The sequence below is a fragment of the Lissotriton vulgaris genome, chromosome 5 (assembly GCF_964263255.1).
Source record: "Lissotriton vulgaris chromosome 5, aLisVul1.2, whole genome shotgun sequence".
In the NCBI taxonomy this organism is placed as follows: domain Eukaryota; kingdom Metazoa; phylum Chordata; class Amphibia; order Caudata; family Salamandridae; genus Lissotriton; species Lissotriton vulgaris.
This window is the reverse complement of record NC_141693.1, coordinates 1,761,709,594-1,761,729,517: the sequence shown is the minus strand read 5'-3', so window position 1 is coordinate 1,761,729,517 and position 19,924 is coordinate 1,761,709,594. Positions and strand designations below refer to the sequence as shown.

The window sequence follows — 19,924 nt, the reverse complement described above, 5'->3', positions numbered from 1 at the left end:
AGAATTTTAGTAGATAGTACAGCACTGCAGTCTGTGCATATTAGGCTAATGTGTACATCAAGTGGGGGTCGTGTGTCGTGCAGGGATTTTGGAATTCAAAGCTATATACATCGCCAGCGCGCCGGCGAATGATCTATGCCCCTCACTGTTGAAGGCACAGCAGTGCTAGCACTATCCAGTGACATGTGAAGGTCAAGCAGCAGAGTGAGAGAGAGTTCTCACTCCAGGCTGCATTCACTTTGCTTTGAGGCGCGCAGCAATTATTTGCACAGACCGCCTCAGCACACAGTTAGTTACACTGCCGGCGGCCCTACGGCCTAAGTGGTGAACCACACGGGGTCTCCAGACTCTCCCGCAATCTGGAGGATCACGATGCCTGATGCGTGGGCCCATTGCTGAGACTGTAGACAGTAGTGACAGTCAGTGAGGGACGCGGCCGGGCGCCGGTAATATTTCATTTTAAATTATGCGCAGGCTGAGAGGCAGCAAGCACTCAACTCACAGGACTTCAAGCTCACCTTAGTGACATCACCCACATTGCTCCACGACTCTTTACAACATTGGTCTGATCTAAGGAGAACCCCTCGGAGCTGCTGAGTTGTGAAGCCAGAGCACATCAGTACTGCTGCGTTCGCTGTCTCGCGTGGTGATAGCATGGACGGCCCTCATGCTTCCAGACAGTGATTCATTAACTTTCATGATCTGAGCTTCAGGAAGTACAAGGCCTCACGATCCATGCCAGCAGCCAGATGTATCCTTGAATCAGGTGATGGGCGCCACGCGTGTCGGTAACTCAGCCAATCCTGGCGCAGAATAACATCGCCACTGCGCCAGGATTGGTTAAAGAGCAGGGCTAATACTGCCCATAATGAGACCCGGCTCCCCCGGGTCCCTGCCTGTGTTTGTGCTAGAGGAGGAGGAGGAGGGAAGGGGCTACTGCGTATGTGCGCATGCGAGGGCAAGTCAAAAAAATGACTTGTCCTAAATGCGCACACATGCTGCCCTCCCTGCCACGCTGCCATCTGCCAGCCTGCAGTGCCACTCACTGCCACAGGCCCGCCCCCCACCCTTCCGCGATCGGGATGAGGTCACTACAGTTAGTGACTTCGGACCGAAAATGAATCATCATGACTGTCGGCGCTGGCCGCTATGTGCTAGTAATTTTAATTGTTGTTATGCGCTGCGCAGTGTCAGTGACGGTCGTCCATGGCTAGGGGGGCAACGCCCCAACGCCCCCAATGGACGAACCGCCACTGCAACCTAGTTATGGAACCTCTCACCACCGTGCTTCAAGCATCCAATGTACTTTTTCACATGTACGCAGATGACACCCAACTATATCTCAAATTTCAATCCCCCCAATGACATTTTACTACTGAACTCAACGATCAGAAGCACCCAATGCTGGCTTGCTGATAATCATCTCAAACTCAATGCTCTGAAAACAGAATTCCTGCTGATCACACCTCCCGCGAAGATCCCCACCACGCAAACATGGCTTAAACAGTTAACTGCACTCGATGTCCAACCCATCATAGTGGACTCAGCGAAATCTTTAGGCATAACCCTCGACTCCAACCTTAACATGCAGCATCATATCAGCAAGGCTACTAAGGGAGCGAACTTCCAAATCAATACACTGAGGAAACTTAAACCCTTCCTACCAGCCAAAGACTTCCAAACTGCAGTACAAGCTCTAGTAATCCCGCGAATTGAATACGGCAGCACCGCCCTCTGCGGTCTCCCGTTAACCAGCACTGCACCCCTGAAAACACTGGACTGGCTGCCTTTTGAAGCCAGAATACATTTGAAAATCGCCTGCATGACACACAAGGCTCTACATCTAAGCTCTCCCGGATACCTCTCCCAGAAGCTGTCAATCTCTGGAGGCTCTAGGAACACTAGAGGCACAAACAATCTTCTGCTAAAACCTCGAAGATTCCTGAAGGTAAAAACCTATAAACGCTCTTTCTCTGGAATGGCACCCAGGATCTGGAACTCACTCCCTCCTGAAACCAGACTCATCTCCTCCTTCACACTTTTTAAGAAAGAAGTAAAAGCTATTTTTATGGCCAGATACACTTGACCTATAAGCGTGGATCTGGAAAGACCCTACACCGACCTGTATTACTTTGTTCGATCGTTATGACTATGTATTTCACCTGTATTATTGTCACTACTGTCTATCTATGCACACATTTAACTCTCTGTTCGAACTCTATGACTATGTATTGCACCTGTATTATTGACGCTATTGACTATCTATGCACACACCTAACTGTTATATTTGTATTATTGATGTGCTGTACTACTTGCTCCTTCACGTACCTACCCTTACCACTTATTATCTGTAACCCCACTCTCTTGCTGGCATTCCCGGCTCTGTAAAGCGCTCTGATATCTGCTAAGATCAAAATAAAATAAATAAAATAAATAGATGCATTTGACAGAATGACAGTGAGCTAAACTGGATTTCATGCGCTTTCAAGAGAAAAGTAGGACTGGTGCCTGATTTTTATCTCACGCCTCAGGTCCATCTCCGCCCAGCACCACGAAAAGTCTGCACAGGCTGTAGTATCAAGTGTGAAGGTTAGAGCCGATGCAATGAGAGGCAGTTGAAGTAACCTTGAACTACTTAAAACTGCTGGTGGAACCGACGGGCTGGGGTTGACAAGCCCAGGGAGTGAACGGCTGCCCTGCTAATTTTAGAAATCTCTAGGGCCAAACTGGCCTTTTCGACAAACAGTAGAAGGGCCTGGGTAAGGCAAGGCAAGGGCAGGGCAATTCCAAACTTCTTCTGCCCTCCAACTACGCAAATATGGCATATTTCTCAGTTGGTGTGAGGTTCCATGACGATCGTAAGTGGTGTTTCTGACTCGCACGAATATGGTCGAGTCTGGTATCTATGAACCGCAAATGACGAGTTTAGTGGGTGTACGCGTTTTCGCTGTGCTAGCCTAAACCGTTTGTTTGTTTCGTGGGTTTTTACATCCGAGCCCACGGGTTCCATCTTAGATACGGCATCCATTTTGTTTCTTGCCCTCAAGTAGCCAGCGAACGGACGCTGTCCGCTTCGCGACCCTGGGATTCCCAAAACTCTTGCGGAAGACACGTTTCCTTTGAAAATGTCTTTATGATGAGGGGGATGACACTGTAAGGCAGATGGCCCCGCTCGAGGCTCATCTAGCCGTGTCGCTCTATTGTTTCAGCCGTGCATCTCATTAGGCACGTCCCTTTGATGCCTGTAGCTCGTGTTTCCCGATACCACCCCTTTTACACCCTTTCCAATCTCCCCACTGTTTCTGTCTTCCTCTGCACCTGTTTTCTGTTCCTTCTTCGATCTGTTTACTGCCAATTGGAATGTACTAATGGTGGGAAGATGTGTTTTACAGTTGGGAACCAACAAATGTTTCCGTACGTATGTTCCGGGCCCTGAATGCATCAAAGCAACCCCCCTTGGAGATTACGATGGGAACCGAGTTGTAAACCTTTGTGTACAATGTTAACCTATGAGAGAAATGTGTATAAAAGGAGCGACCTACAGTAACAATTTGAAGCAGTCTCCTCGAACCTACACACGCTGTACTTCTTGTGACTTCTGTGTTCCCTGCAGTAATAAACCTCGAATCTTTGACGCCGAAGGAAGTGTCCCGTGTCTCTGTCATTTGTACGCCGGAACAGGTTACCCACGAAGGTTTCAGGTGTTGTCCCCTGGCACCGCTGGGTCTTAGAATAACCCAGTCCTTCAGGTGGATCCAGAGGTTAATCAAGAGTAGACTCAAGCAAATTATTCAATCTACTAGCATTTTGAAAATCAATTTGCATACCAGCAACTGTAGAATACAGAGCAACCAAATGCCCGGCCTTCTTGCCAAAATCATTAAAATGTGGAATTGAATATTGGCTTTGTAAAGTGTTAGAAATGGGATCACTAGTTGGCAGAAGTATGGACACTTTCCAAGCAGGACCCACACTCTAGTCATGGTAAGTGTAGTACACACTAAAGTTTACTTGTGCTTAGCACAGAGGAGTCAGGCTAAACTAAAGAAGCAATGACAGACAGACATACAGACACACATTGAGAAAAATAGCCAATTTATCGGAGTAAAATCAGACCAAAAGTCAACATACACAAGTAAAGATATTCTTTTATAAATATTAAATCAAGATGCAGTGCTTAAAAGTCAATAACTCCAACTGGGGCTATCTGGTCGCGCTTGACAAGGACAAATTCAAAAGTTCAGTCCGATCGGGACAGAGACTGGGCAGGATACGGGACTCACGAAGACTCCCTTACAGAACCTTGGATGCGTCGTAAATGAAAGAGTGTTTGAGGCATCGCAAATGCAGGTGATGTGTCGATTCCTGAAGGCAATGCAGGGTCATTGAGCTTTGACGCCCGGGATGATGCGTTGAATGGAGGAGGTGATGCATCGGTTGCTGGTGCGAGGCCTCAGTTCCTGAAGGTGACGCAGATTTGATGATGCGTTGATGTTGAGTGCGATGCGTCAGTTCTTTGACACCGATGTCAAATCGCTGAGTTAAAGGTGATGCATTGGTCGGAAGCTAATCAGGGCTGAGGCTGCATCTGAGTCAAGGCAGTGCATCACAGACTTCTGTGAGACAGTGTTGAGACTCGCATAGTTGTGGTTCTTCGGAGGTGCTGCAGCAAAGTCGGGCTGCGTTGTAAGTTGCAGTCATTGCATTGCGCACTTGGCAAGATGTGTCAACAGCTTCGGTGCAGGCAGCGGCAATACGTTGATTTTGCAGGGATGGTCCAGTTCCGAACTTCGATGCATCGGGCACAAAAACTTACTTCTAAGGGCCGAGGACTGGATTTAGCACCCCTTTAGATGCAGGATGTACTGAGTAAAGTCCAGCCCTCTTACTCCCAAGCAAGAAGCAGAAGGCCAACATTGAAAAGCATGCAGCGAAGTGGCAGTGTCAGAGGTCCAGTACTTCCACCTATTTTAGCCTTTAAAGTAGGTAGACTTCAAAAAAAGGTCTTTTGGTGCACAAGACCCTGCCCTTCCTGGCCCTGGCTTCAGACACACTACAGTGGTTATGCAGCTCTTTGTGAGGGTACAGCACAGCCCTATTGAGGAGCAAGGGCCTGATTAGGATATTGGTGGAACCGACATACAGCTGAGCGGTCCGACCTCTGCATTATTATGCGCTTGGTTTGGAGCGCATCGGTCGGAGGGACCGAGCGATGTTCGACAGGCTTGAGGAGCCCGTCGGTCGGATTGTAGTCCCCACCATAGGGGCAGAGCCTGCTCAGGTACCAGCATAGGGATTATGATGCCCCTTTTCGATAGCCTTTCCATAGCAGTCCTGCCTCCATAGAAAGGGAACTTGGGAGCCTCCAGCAGGGCCCCTGCCCCCCTGGGTCTTGCCTATAATGCCCGGGGGCACCTGTGGTGCCCCCCGCCAAACATCCAAGTCCTGTGTGACAGGTACAGTGTTGGGCTTTGCACAAGGTGCAGGGATGTTTGTAAACATGCCTTTTGCCATTGAGGTTTGTGCTGAGGCCCTTTTGTGGGCCGCAGCACAAGACTCAATGGAATAAGGCATGATTCTGATGTTCTACACAGCGGTCGGATCATAATTTGGCATGCAGGGCCAACGACTACCTTTTGGCTAGGCCTGTTCCGCAAAGATGGTGGTCGGACGATCATCGTTATCAGCCCCCAAGTGACAACTCCTCTCACCACTCTACCTCAGAAAGACCCATCAACCTGGTGGTGTGCCATCAGGATATCCGGGGCACATCTCAGCTCCTTTTGTGTGTGTGACAGTCTAAAGTGAATCACAAAGCCCAGCTGTCATCCAACCCAAACATGTATTCAGAGACCGAGGCAGAGAATCGGTAAAGTAAAAAAGTGCCTACTTTCTAAAAGTGGCATTTTCAGACCTGTAATTTAAAAACCAACTTCACTAAAAGATGCGCTTTTAAATTGGGAGTCCAGAGACACCAAACTCCAAATTTCTGTCAGCTCTCAATTGGAAGATACAATTGTAAGGTGTTACAAGATGACTTCAATGCTAACCTTTGGGAGAGATAGGCCTTACTGTAGTGAGAAAAAGAATGTAGCATTTTTTCACTACCAGAACATTTAAACACCGACCTACATTTCCTACCTTTTAAATACACGGCACCCTGCCCACGGGTGTACCTAGGGCCTACCTTAGGGGTGGCTTGTATGTAATCGAAGGGAAGGTTTGGGTCTGAAAAGTAAGTATACTTGCCAAGTCGAAAAGGCAGTTCAAAACTGCAAATACATGCCTGGCAGTGGCAGGCCAGAGACAGGTTTGAAGGGCTACTCATGTGGGTGGCACAATCAGTGTGCAGGCTCACTCGTAGCATTTGATTTACTGGCATTTGGCACAAGTAGTGCACTCTACCAGGGACTTATCAGTAAATCAAACAAGTTAATCATGGAAAACCAAATGCCATTTTATTTTAAACACAGATCAGGGGATCAATAATTTGACCCCGTGTCTCACCAAAGTCCTGGAATGGATGACCTCTTCTTTTTTAAAGTTAAATGGGGCCAAAACGGACATTATGCTTTTGGGCTATAAAGCCCCAATCAACTTGGACCCCTGGTGGCCGCATTGCCTGGGACCCCCTCCGGTGCCTAAGACCCAAATAAAAAGCTTGGGGATCTGGCTGGACTCCTCGCTAGGATTCCAATACCAGGCCAAGAAGGTGGCCGCGACTTGTTATGGATTGCTGAGAGTCCTTAAAAAAGTTCAAGATCTCCTTCCATTTGAAGCCAGACGAATGCTGGTACAGTCGCTGATCCTTTCGCGGCTGGACTATGCAAACGCTGTCTACATGGGGGGGCCCAGCTGGTACCATAAAAACTCTGCAGTCTGTGCAGAACTGTGCAACTAGTCTGCTCATGAAAGTCCCCAAACGATGTTCGGCTAAGGCCTCACTTTGGTCGCTTCATTGGCTACCTATTCAGGAAAGGATTAGGTTTAAAACCTTGTGTTTGGCACATAAGTCCATCCATAGTGCTGGCCCTTCCATTCTTGATCCCCTGTTTCGCCGCCATCAATCGGTGAGATCTCTTAGATCTAACCAGCGTAATCTGCTGGTAGTACCAAGGGTGAAGTTGACTCGGATGGGTGGCCGCCGGCTTTCTGTACAAGCAGCCAAAGGATGGAACAAACTCCCAGACAACATCAGGCATGAATCTAACCATCTGGCTTTCAGGAAGCGATTAAATACATTCTTGTTTCAATAGTGTCTTTCTAACGTCCTTCGGTCTTACAGCGCTGGGATGCTCGAGGGTAGCCATGCGCTCTACAAGAGGGTATTCATTCATTCATTCATTCACATGCCCTGTAGCACTGGTAAGCAGTGGTAAAGTGCCCAGAGCAGTAAAATCAGCAAAAACAAAGTTTAGGACACCGTCAAAAACAAGAGGCTAGAAGCAAAAAGAAAGGAAACTACACAGAAAGATGCCAGGTCTAACATATAGCATACAACCTGGTCTAAAATGGCTTCCACCTTTCTGACTGCAGTCGAGGAAGAGGAATAGGAGGGAACTCCTCCTCACATCAGGTTTGCAATGAAAACAAGTACAAATCCAGTGCTGTTGCGGACAGATCTGGAACAAACCTCGCTGGAGCCCGCAGCACTGGAAATACAACGGGTGAGGCCTGTGGCTGAGGCATCAGTGTGCGACTAAGGACCCCAATGGGTTTCTGGGGATGGGAGGTGCACTAGAAGAAGCTAGACCAAAGCTGGCATTCTGCAACAGAGCCCCCGTTAAATGTTGCATTCTACTGTAGAGTTTGGGTGCATCAGCAGGTTTCCTCAAATGGAGACTGTAACCTCACCCTGGAGTCAAAGTGTTTCGGCATTTAAACAACTTTGCTTATGTCTTTTTTATTCAACTTATCTTTAAATGGAATCAAGAAGCACCACAATGTTTTGTCGCAGGATTCTGTAGTCATGCTTGGCAGACAGAGGTTGTATGGGTCCACTAAAAACATCTGCTTGCAAAATGCAAACATAGTTTGAATCCTATTGTCCTCAAGGGGACATCCCAGCACAATGCAAACACCTTTAAAAGTAGGAACTAGATAAAAGAACTAAAAGGGACAGAAGAGGGGCTTCAAATCCATGCTGAAGGGGGGGGGGGGAATTCACATTAGAGCACAGAGTTGGTGCCATATATGGCTCTTAAACATGGTGTGCAGAGTTGTGATCAGGACGATGGTGTCACCTACCAATGCAGATAAGTTACCAAAAGTTTTTTCAGATCTAGTCTGACAGCAGGAGACACTCACAAGGTGAGTAATCAGTAGTCAGAAGTATTCATCTGAATGGATGCTTTCAGACTAATAACGTATGACTGTATTACAAAAAACACCAGAATTACAAACATTTCACTGTGCACTTACATTTGCAGTATCCTGATTTCGAGGGATAGGTGAGAAGTTCAGGAGAAAGTCAGGATTACTACAAATAATATGTTACACCTATTCATAGCATAATCTTTGTGGATTGGGCCCAACATGTCCTTATGACATTAATAAAGTCCATCAGTAGACAACATTGGCATTTTCTTAAGAGATTTAATTGCAAAAATGTCATGAAAAATATTGACTGTACCTAAATGTTGTTCTGTGTTCTGGATATTCAGTTTTTTATTCCTGCCGTCTAATTCTGCTTCTTTATGGTCTTCAGTAATCAACTCTTGTTCAGGAATAGGCTTCTGGGTTCCCAGCGGACAGCTTGAGTTGGAAGCCACCGTCGCAGTCTTAGGCTCATCTCCTCCCTTGTCTGACTTCTCAGAGGCATTGGACTGGGAAGAAAACAAATTTACTGAGTACTCAGACTGCTGGCTGGGAGTGGGAGACTGTGCTCCAAAAGTGTCCACCAGAATGTTCTGCTCCTGCTGCTCACATGCACTGTTGCTGCTCAACACGAGCCCTCCCCCTTGCTGCTTTGCAGAAGATTCACCGGTTGAGTTTTTTGGGCCAGCAGAGTCCAGAGATGGGTGGAAAGCATCAGCAAACAGCAAACCCTGGAAACATGGCATGTCGTCATCTTCACTAGACTCAGAAGAGAACAATTTCATTGCTGGGTGCCGGTGAGCAGACCGCTTACATACTGGTACAGAAGACCCACTGCTCCCCTCAATGCTGCTCTCCACGAGCTTGTTCAATCCAATGGACTTACTATTTATGCTAAGACTGGATAGGTCCAACTTCCCCCTCACCTCATTCGAATTGCACAATAAACCATCAGGGGTTGCTGATGTAATTGGAGTGTTGTTCAGAGCACTACAAGGAATTGCAACTGCTTGTTTTGGAAAGATCTCTACCATGTTTTCCTGAGCTATGCTTGGACTTGAAGTTCGATTAACTTTTTCCTTATGAGGAGCACTACCTCTACAACTGCTCCTCAGTTGCCTATTTTCCCCATGTCTAGTTGCACTGGAAGGAATGTTGCCGCAGTCTGTGATGGGGCTTTGATGCGAATGTTCGTGGGGAGGCGGCATTAATTCAGGCATGAAGTTTAATACAAGGCCATTGATTTCACGTACTACAGCGTTTTCCACGCGGGTAGTTCCCTCGCTGAGCTCACTTTCATTAATTGTGTGCGACTCCGTGCCCTGAACTAAGAGTTCTCCTTTGTTATGCAAATCACCTGACCTACCACTGTCTTTGAAAATGTTATGGTAGGAACTCTCCACAACATCTAAAGGTGAACAATGTTCCACACTGAGAGGTCTGCACTTCTGCAGTCTTTTTGTGCTCTTACTCGTGACTTTCTTCTCCATCGGTGTGGTGCAAAGCTCTTGTTTTTGTGTAACAAAATGGACCTTCTCCTCCATGTTACTGCTCGTACTGTGCCCTGCAGCACTATCAGCAGTAGTAATGGGCTCTGTAAGCTCACTGTGTATAGCATTTTCTTTCTGACAACCTCCAGATAAAAGTTTGTCTTTAAAGGGCGTATTTTGCACTTTATAATCATGGTCTGATTTTCTTTTTGGGGCATCCTTGTGATTGCTGCTCGCGTCTTTTGCGCTCATCAGCATACGACTTCTGGAAGCACACTCCACTGGTGGACTAGATTGCAGTAAAAAGGACCTTCGCTTGGCACCTTTAAAGGTTTTTAGCAGGCATTCTGTGTCAAGTTCACTGTCCTCGACTTCTAAATTTATAGAGGACACAAAATTATCATTTATATTTGGAGAGTGCCTCTTTGTAGACTCCAATTCATTTTTCGGATGATTCAAAACATAGATGGGTCTTGTATCTGAGGAGCACTCAATACCGACCTTGTTTTTAGAATGTTCTTTAGTCAAACATACATTATTTAACGCAGGATTCCTTAGGTCATTAGTAGTAGAATCCATAAGCATTGAGGTACTGTTTTGAGTAGCAGCCTCTTCAGACTCGTTATGGAGCCCACTAGAAGACCATTGTACGCTCTCCTCTGACACCGTGGTGTGCATGTCCTTATCACTCAAAACTGAAGTATTTTCAGGAGCACACGTTAGTGTTTTATATGCATGGTAAAGTTCATTTTCTCTGTTGCTGATATCTGACCTCAGGCTTTTGCAGATTCCTAGGTCTTCATGGTCACCTGAAACAGGGCAGATAGAATTGGGGCCAGTCAGGCACCCTACTGGGACCATATCTTCACTTACACCAACGTGATCTTCCTCTCTTGCCGTGTTTGAGCTACTACATGGTACAACCTGAACATTGATTTCTTCTGTTTGCAAGAGAAGTCTTCGGCTTCGTCGAAGGTTCCTTGGACCCCGTTCCACCTTTCGTCGTTCATCACTACTTGGGTAACTATCAATCTGCAGGTCAATCTGATTTTGTGGACTAAACATTGAAACAGCACCACCCCTCACTAGATGGTTATGTTTTTCAAGCTCAGCTTTGCTAAACAGGTCAATGGCTGGAGCTCTTGGTGTCCGAGATCTGCAGAGTTTGCTCCCTATAACACTTGTTAAAGTTGCATCCTGCTTTTGGTTGTCAGTGTTGGATGGCGGCGCCTTTATTTTTCTGTCACCTGACACTTCCTCAGTCAAGGTCTTGAAAACCGATTTCATACCTTCCTTAGAGATATCCTCCATTATCTCACCATCCCCCTCTTGAGCTTCAGGAGGGCAACACTCTAAATCAACTGCTGAATAGTTAGTTTTCTTTTCTGTAGTTCTGTCAACAAAGACATGAAGTCCATTTTCAACAGGTGATTCACACTCATTTTCTCCTGTTTTTTGGACTAAGTGCTCAGGGCTAACCTCAAAATTAACTTCTACTCTCATGCTCCTTTTTCTTCCAGGAATTCGATCACCAGTGTTCTCATGAACAGATTTGTTCTGATCTTTGTCGTTTTTCCGGATGAAGTCTTCGGGTTGCAGATCAACAATTTTCTTTCTTCGCTTTAAAGTACGTGTTTTTGAGGTCTCACAATCCATAACAGGATCCATTGCAACTTCATCTATATTTTTGCTTTCATTGAAAATGCTCAGGTTAAGATGGGGGTTGGATTTACGCTCTCGCTTGTAGGTTTTCCCAAACACCTTGTCTTGAATAGTCGGCAACTGTGGCTTTGATGAAGACTGGCCATGTTCATGAAGTAGAGCAAATTCCAATGGGTCTTCCATTATTTCTGTCTTGTCTGAAACCCGAGAGTGCCCATCCGAGTCACCTTTCTCACTATCTTTTACTGAAGGCAACTTCTCAAGATCAAGTGCACAGTCATCTTGAGGAGGAAGAGCGACCATTTCGTCATCAAGTCTGGAAAGCCACTCCGTAACTCGTTGCACACCAGCTTTGGCTCTTTTTCTAGAGATTGAACAAGACGTGGAGCACTCAGAAGCGTCTGGATGAAGCAGTAATGACTCTTCCTTTTCATACGAGCTGTCCAGTTTGTAAGCTTCTCTGTCCTCCTCAAGCAGATCACCACCACTACTTTTTCTACTAGTAGAGCACCTTTTGGGACTTTTGTCCTTTATGTTCACTAACCGAACCTCTGCCCTCAAAAATTTTGTATCACGGCTCAAACTTTCCTGAACATTCTGTACAGCCTCATTAGTTACTCCATCACATTTCTGTTCTGAAAGGTTTGACATAGTAGCACCACAGGATGTCTGTCGATGTGGTTCTGATAGAGATGGAGTGGTGTTCCTGCCATTCGCAGCATGAGATTCGACGCCCCTTATACTTTCATCTTCCCTCTCCGAAAAGTTGTATTCAGCTGAAAAGACAAGCAAACAAAAAGTAAACAATTCATGCCATTGACTAGTTTGCACAAAAATAAAAAGAAAATTGCAGGACTTAATTTCACCATACTCTCCTTGGGAAAAAACACCACACAACTCAATCCTATCCTCTTTTTAATTAGAATTAGCATGCTACAAAAAACAAAAACAAATGGCAGAACTATTTGTTGTGATGCATGTAGTCATACTGAGAATTTAAAGGAAACGCTGTTACTGGCATTTTGTCCATCAAGGGATGGTTCTCGGCAGGCAGATCCTGGTGGGGGAGACGGAAGGGAGCAAACAAGAACCAGGGCTTAATTTTTTAAACAAACAATAAGCGTGGGATTCACGTTTTTCTTAGGCGTTCAAGGTGCCAATTAGCAGGATTGCAGAAAATTGCATTGCAACTCCTCGTGCCTCTTTCTACCCCCCCTTTCCTCTTGTCTCTTTATCTCCCTCCTACAGGTTCTTTATCATCACTACTTGCTTACTATTTTTCTTTCTATTCCTTCTTTCTCGGTTTTCGTCCTTTCAATCTTTTACTATGGTTCAAAATCCATAAAATAAAATGTTTCCTGGTTCCCAGAAGGAGTACCTCACCACACTTAAACTAACCTTTCTCCCTATACAGCGGATGGAACCAACGTCTCAATAAGCTGGGTTTTAAAGCCTTTCTGAATGTCAGATGTTCCTCAATATTACAGTGTTCCAAATGTAGAACTTAAGAAGCGTGGCTTCAGGCACCCCAATAGAGAACATTATCTCCCTAATTTCATTCTGCCTTGGCACAGTTAAATTAGGAGTCATCTTAGATCTCCAAGAGGAAATGAATGTGTCAAGAATACTGGGACGATCAGGTACAGAACCTTCCGAGCTTCCTTTAATGGATTGATCTTGGCCAAGGCCACCATTGGCAGCAGATGCAGAGAAATAAGATGCACAGTATCATGATAGGGGTGTTTAAGTTTACAAATACCTGCTTCTGAACTCTATTCATCCCTGCTAAGGATAAGCGCAGCGCAAATATGGCAAGGTCCGATAATCAATGCTAGGTATAAGTGTGGCCCTAAGTAAAGCTTTTAGGGAAGTCAAATTCTCTTTTGCAGAGCCGAGAGCATCTGTCTTTAGTCCGAATCTTGAGGGACTCCTGCAGAAATATAGTCTGAACAAGTAAAGGGAGTAGATGGTACATAGATCTCCATTTCTTTAATTGACAGCAAAGAACCAATCATAAATCACAGACTCCATAAGTCATAAACAATCCATCAGCCCCATTCCAGTAACCCATGGATCTTGAATTCCAAACACATAGCCACACTGTATGGAAATGGGGGTAGGAGGGAGGGAATTCATAAAATCACAGCAAACCTCAATGAGGGCCGAGGTCTTTATACAGGTGTGAAAGTCCAACAAAGGAGCCTCTTGTTGACCGATCTCAGGGAAAGGGTCATAGATTGTTTTACATTTTCTTTTCCTTTAGGCAGTTGGGCAAAAGAAATCCTAATATGCATAATTTCCTTCTCTAAGATAATGAAGGGTCTCCATTGTTGACTCAAAAGAATTTATTGTCCGGGGCTTTGTAACGTGTACACTACATTTACTGCTTTCTTGGTGGTGGCCGCCTTCTCGATCCTGAAGGAGGGCAGAACTAGCAACATTTTCTGTGCCTCTGTAAAAATATTTTATGAGCGCAGACATTCAAAAATTGATACCTAGGCCCATGCCAATAACTACTGTATCAAGGTGGTCATTGGTGCTACAACGCAAAACAAAACCAGTTTGCGTACGTTGTAGGCCTCAAACTAAGAATTCATCCTAGGCAGGATTCTTCTCAAGGAGGGGATGGTCATTCCACATGTTGTGGCTAATGCCACTGGAATAGCATCAGGATTTAGCTGATGAACACAGAGTATAATAGGTAATAGGGTTCCATCTGAATGTACCCAAAAAGCTTTGAATTCTTATCCAGTACTGAAAAAAAAGAAAATGGTGGAGTCCAGCTCGAACTCTGAGATAGCGGAAAAACAAAGGAATGTTTAAATGTACTACCATCTTAAGTAGAATACTACACATTTGTTACTAGGCACTGCTATACAGAGAATAAATACAAATCATATAACATTGAAAATTAGTAGTTATCAAAATTAAAGAGGGAGGGTGTAAATATTTTGCAATGCTAAGTTGTAGAGCGCCAGTCAAGAGAAGAAAAATAAACCTCAGTTAAAATGCAGAATACGTTTAAAGAGGGTAAGTAATCAACGTAAAAATATTTCAGAAATAATATTGGAGTGCACTATAGCATACTAAAGTACAAAAAGACTTCAAAAAGGCACGCTTCTAAATATTTTCAATATTTCCCACAACAAATGTATTATGTTTGAATCGGCTACACATGCTTCTGCATGAAGAGTGTTACTTTTCTTTGGATCCGAGACATTTAGGCTAACCGTATTCAGACAATTAAAGAGAAGGAACTACATAGAGGAAAAAAAAGTATGCAAAACCAAATGAAAGGAGCGAATTTAAAAATCTTAAAAATGCAGTTTTTTTAATGAGATCTTGGAAAGACTTTGCGCTGTTAATTTTTCCAATTGAACCAGGCGACCTGCTTAGGCAGCATTTTTAAATCCAAAACAGGTTCCCCGAAATGGAAAATGCCTTTTATGTGACAATACATTATGATATTCCAATCTTCTCTAAAATGTTTTAGAAGGTAAACAAGATCATTTAATCTAAGCCCCAATTTTACCATCTACAGAACAACCAGTTCCACATAGACTACAATTTAGTAGAAATTACTACTACTTATGGGCTAAAGAAAACTGGTCATTGACAGTGTTTGTAAGAAGCCCAAACCACATTCTGAATGGCATATGTGATCTATCTGAAGCTGTAGAAGGGATGACTGGCTTGGAAACCCTCATCAAAGGAAGCAAATGGGACATTCTCTAATCATCTCAACCACTCCAGCATGGGAACAAATTTTGCTGGGGTGGATACAACACCCTTGTGAACTTCCAAATCTAGACGATCTGGCACAGGAGCAGTTGGTCCCAAGGCTGTGAATGAACCTGCTTAAAGAGGTTCTAAAAATATTTTGAATGTTGTAAAAGTATAAAAATACTCAGCCCCCAACATGCGGGCTGTCTATTGGAGTATAGGACACTGAATCTCTTAAGACACAGCATCCTTACTGAAAATAAAGGAAGACATGTTGGGGTAATGTGGGGCTACCAAAGAAGAAAGCTTAACACCGAACTGGTGGCACATCAGGAGTCGAACAAGCCCCAAACCTGCGACAGAAAGGTGCTGGGAAGCAGGGAATGCTCTGATATGTAATGGACCAGACAATGTGGACTGAAGCACTTGTAAAATAGTAAAATATTATTTATTAGGCTTAAAGAAAGTCCTGCAAACTTCAAATTGAATAAAATCATACAATCAATATATTAGAGCTTTTTAAAAATTTGCCCAGCGCTACAGCACACTGAATATTTAGCAGATTCATTATAAACTCTCACATTTCTATTCAAATTACAACCATATTTAATTAAGAAAGGAATCTTATGTTGTGCTTTATAGACAGCACTCATATAGCATTTTAATATTAAATGAAACAATTTGTCTGGTTTATTTTTATTGACCCAAAGACGATCTTCAGGAAATAGGATAGCCTATGCTGCCCATGATTAACAAGTGGTGCATTTTATTGTGCTCGATATCTTTTAAATGATGAATCTCTTAAAAACATGGAAAAACCTCTGAAATATTTTGAGTTGCTCAAGGTATTTATATCTTTACATGTAGAATAGCTTTCATATGCAATTTTAATTACTCCTTGAATCAGTTTGTGTAACCCGCAATAACACATTTCCCCTTGCACAATATTTATCAAGTAAATTACTACAATTCCATCCATTTTGTCAGCAACCTGTTCTGCCACGGTTTCTTTCTCTTACAAAATCTTACTTTAGATGGGGACCCCCATTGGCTCTTCCTGATTGTGTAGAACCTTTAGCTACAGCTCCAGACTGATAGAGTCTATGTTTGCATTTTTTGTGAGTTAAAGTCATGATTTCCAAAATAAGCTTTCAAAGAGACTCAAATTCAATTTAAAATCAGAAAGGGAAATTATACTATTTTTTTTTAGTATAAGCTTAATTAAACGTTCAAGTGAACATTTGCTGCACCATTCCTCCCCTCCCTCCCCTTTGGGCAACTCTGCACAAATCTATTGACAAATGTGCTGTTTTTAGAACATTGACACATATGTTCAAAATTATTATTTATGTTCAATGTGAATAAACATTTATTGTACTTGATTTAACAGGTGATGTTGATGTTTTTGTCATAGTTTGTTTCCACTGGGACCACTCCCTTTTTGTATTGCTGTTGAAAGGCTTGACTTTACAAGTTAGCGCTGCACTTTCTGTAGTTTTTGGGAAACTGGTGTGTCGGTGAAAAGAAGCCTATGGAGCAGGCCATAACGCAGCTCTCTTTAAAACATTCTCTCATCGAATCAGCCTCTATTCCGAAAAATCTGGATCCTTCAAAAGGCATATCCGTTAAACAAACCAGCATGTCACCAAAATTCCACTAGCTCACAACCATGCATAATGCCTGATCAGGAAACTGATGCTCATAGCATGGCCTGCAAAGTCTGTCTTGTCAAAGTCGGTCCTCAACACATATTCTGAAGGGACCAGTCCATCCTGAATAGTTTGGGCAAAGACTGTACTAAATAAGTCGGGGATAGCTGGCAAGATCTTACTGGCCATGTCCCAAACAACATGCTTATAAAGCCCAGTAAACAGACCGTAGTTAGGGACCAAAAGGCCAAACTGGTAGATGAAAATAGTCTTTAACTGAATGAATCCTTGCGCTTCAATTCTGTCTCTAACAGCATAGAGTGGACTGTGTTCGGGTTGACCTTGCTCGTGGATTCATGGACTACTAAGCTTTCAGGGGTTGACTCTTGTATGTTTGACGAGAAAGGCTGGGTCCGGGCGTATGTCAACAGCCACTGGATGACTGACTGGGGTTACTGAGCACAGGATTGTCCAAGCTGCATTTAAAATGTCTGTTAGGGCCTCTTTCCAAGGCAGCAAGGGCTACTAAGTGGCAGGCCTAGGCTGTAAAGATTGAGGGTACTTCTGCTTCAAAAAAGACAATCGATGCTTACCTAAACCAAAGAGACAAGCTCAAAGATTACTCTTGGCCACAATCTCTGTAAAAGGAGGCACAAAGCCTCCCCATTACTTTCCTCTGTCCATACCATAATGCATAGGTTCAAGTCACTATCACAAAGTCATTGTAGGACAAGAAAAGAACCTTCCCTTACTAGTGTGATTTCAAGCAACACCTGTGAATACCAATTTCATGTTTTTAATCTTGGACAAAACAATTCCTCAAACTGAAACCATCTTCCTTTGACTGTCTGGGGACGATACATTGCCGTAAGTCATACCCACTTGGGCTTTCAGGAGTATGAATTTCTCGACCTTGCTACTGAGATTGTATAGTCCGCATACCTGCAGTGATTGTATACCTGCTCTATTAGATTTATCAAGGAAACAGAAAATTTGAGCATCACAACCAGAGTACTAAATCTGTGCTGCTCCGTGGTTGCAAACAGCGCATGACCTCACAACCTTCACCTATATACATCAAATAGAAAGAGATAAGTGTGAGCCATACCCAGATCAGACTGGATCATTTCCTCTGCATCCAGCCTCGTAGACAATCTATCCTCAACAGATTCACTATCCCTCTCATCGCGCTGGTCAGCCTCAGGTTCGGATTCTTTATCTAGAGTTGGGATGGATTCCCCTTCCTGGACGCTATTAAAGGAAAAAGAAAAAAATGTTCAAGTAAATGAAGGTCCTGAAAAAATACAACATTCAGGATATTGTGTTCAATCTTAGGTGCCATGCATGAAGAAAAAGAAGATGAAAGACTCGCCATAACCAAAGGCTCAATCAATTAAAAAAGTAAGATCTGAGAAGGCATTGGATTCAAAGTTGGCACCACATTCAGGGATTACACCTTTACTTCTTGGACTACTGCTCCTTAATAGAATTTAAACTTTCATTTATGAACACAGAGGTCAGAAGGGCACCCAGTTAGTCTAAGAATAATAGAGATAACACAATGTCATGGATAAAGATTGCAAGTAAAGATATTTGATATAAATTATTTTACTACATAATTGCCATTATTGAATGGGCTCCTTTCAGATATTGTACTTGCAGAATTTGCCAATGTGTTTAGGCCTTAAAAGAGCAGTCTCTATACTCGGACAGCCACATGGTCACAGAAATTCCCCATATGTTTTGCCAACATGTCTGCCTGAAGTAGAACTTGCTTCAATCTGAAATGTGACTTTTGGGCAGCACTACATCATCAGCTAGAACTAGTGAAGATTAGAGACGGCAGACTCTACCCATCTATGCCAGGCAATGATACCGATCAGGTATGGACGGCAACCCATTTCACGCACCCCTACATATCACACCTATGATTGTTCAAAATCATAGAAGTGAAGCTGGTGACTTCTTTAAAGGTAACTGCAACTTTGTAAAGCACTTACACAATTAGATGACATCTACATGTAAATATAACTGAAGGAAGATTTCTTCCACAATAGAATATATTTAAAAGAGGTCAAGAGTTCAGACGACGGGTTTCAATTCCACCTACCAGTGGCCGGCCGCCAACAATAGTAGCAGATACTTTCTGCCTGCAGGCCCATTTGCTTTGCAATACTGTAGTCACAACCCTGTGTCAGTACAAATTACTGGGCAATTGAGAGCAACCATCTGATTGGCTGGGACCAACTCAGTCAGCCATGATTACCAAACAGATGGTGTCCAAAAAGGTCTGCTGACTCGAGCCGGCCATCCATTCCCTCCTCCCACGGGGTGGCCGGAGGATAAGGAAGATGCGCTGCCTTGTCTGGATTCAAACTCTCTACAGCAATAAGCTCACAAGAAAGACAGGATCACCATCAGTCAGGAAGCCACAATACCTTTGCTGGAAGATTCCCTCTGCCACCTCACCTCACCCCAACCAACTGCAAACTCACCGGGCTTATTTCATCATGGTAAATATTATCAGATGTTCGCTACATCGCTTTGTAGAGTTGGTTTCAAACTACCCCTTCTGTCACATATAGCGGAGCTCCAGTCTGTCTTATTTAGAGAACTAGGTATGTTCTCCATCAACCATAAAGGTACTTCCTGCTTCCTCTTGGTTAGGACCAAATAATGGAGGAGGCACAGCATGATGCAAAGGCTTGGGACAAGTCTAGAGCAGGAAGCCACACATGCCCTCAAGTACTGGTCTGCAGGCTTTTATGCGATACATACATTGACGTGGGAATTTCTCCATGCTCACACATTTGTGCTTCGATGGAAGGCATCTGTCCTTCCGACAATGACCCTCTGGGAAAGTTTAAGTTTTCCTTTTCATTTGGTGCAATCATTCCTTTTAGCAGTATATTTATTTTCGAGTATATATCAAGAACGCATGTCCACTATCAAACACTGGTGCATCATCGGTCTATTTCTTTGTTGATTTTTGTGTCACATGCACCGGACTAGAGCGCAACACAACAGAGTAACCTCTGCCTTCGCATCCTGGATCATCGCGGACTTCAGGAGATAAACTACATC

The 19,924-nt window shown here is 43.9% G+C and overlaps 1 protein-coding gene across 11 annotated transcripts in view; it reads right to left on the bottom strand.

Annotated features, from left to right (window-relative positions):
• The window catches only part of BRCA1 (BRCA1 DNA repair associated), a 510,976-nt gene that overhangs the window by 306,592 nt on the left and 184,460 nt on the right, over nucleotides 1–19,924 (bottom strand). For all 11 annotated transcript variants that reach the window (XR_015296056.1, XR_015296057.1, XM_086924044.1 and 8 more), the window contains 2 exons: nucleotides 17,949–18,091; nucleotides 8,633–12,244 (listed from right to left, as the gene is read on the bottom strand). Coding sequence is in view for 9 of the 11 variants with exons in the window: in XM_086924044.1 (XP_086780170.1) it covers nucleotides 8,633–12,244; nucleotides 17,949–18,091 (3,755 nt within the window). In the remaining 2 variants the exon portion in view is untranslated. The remainder of the gene's footprint in view (nucleotides 1–8,632; nucleotides 12,245–17,948; nucleotides 18,092–19,924) is intronic.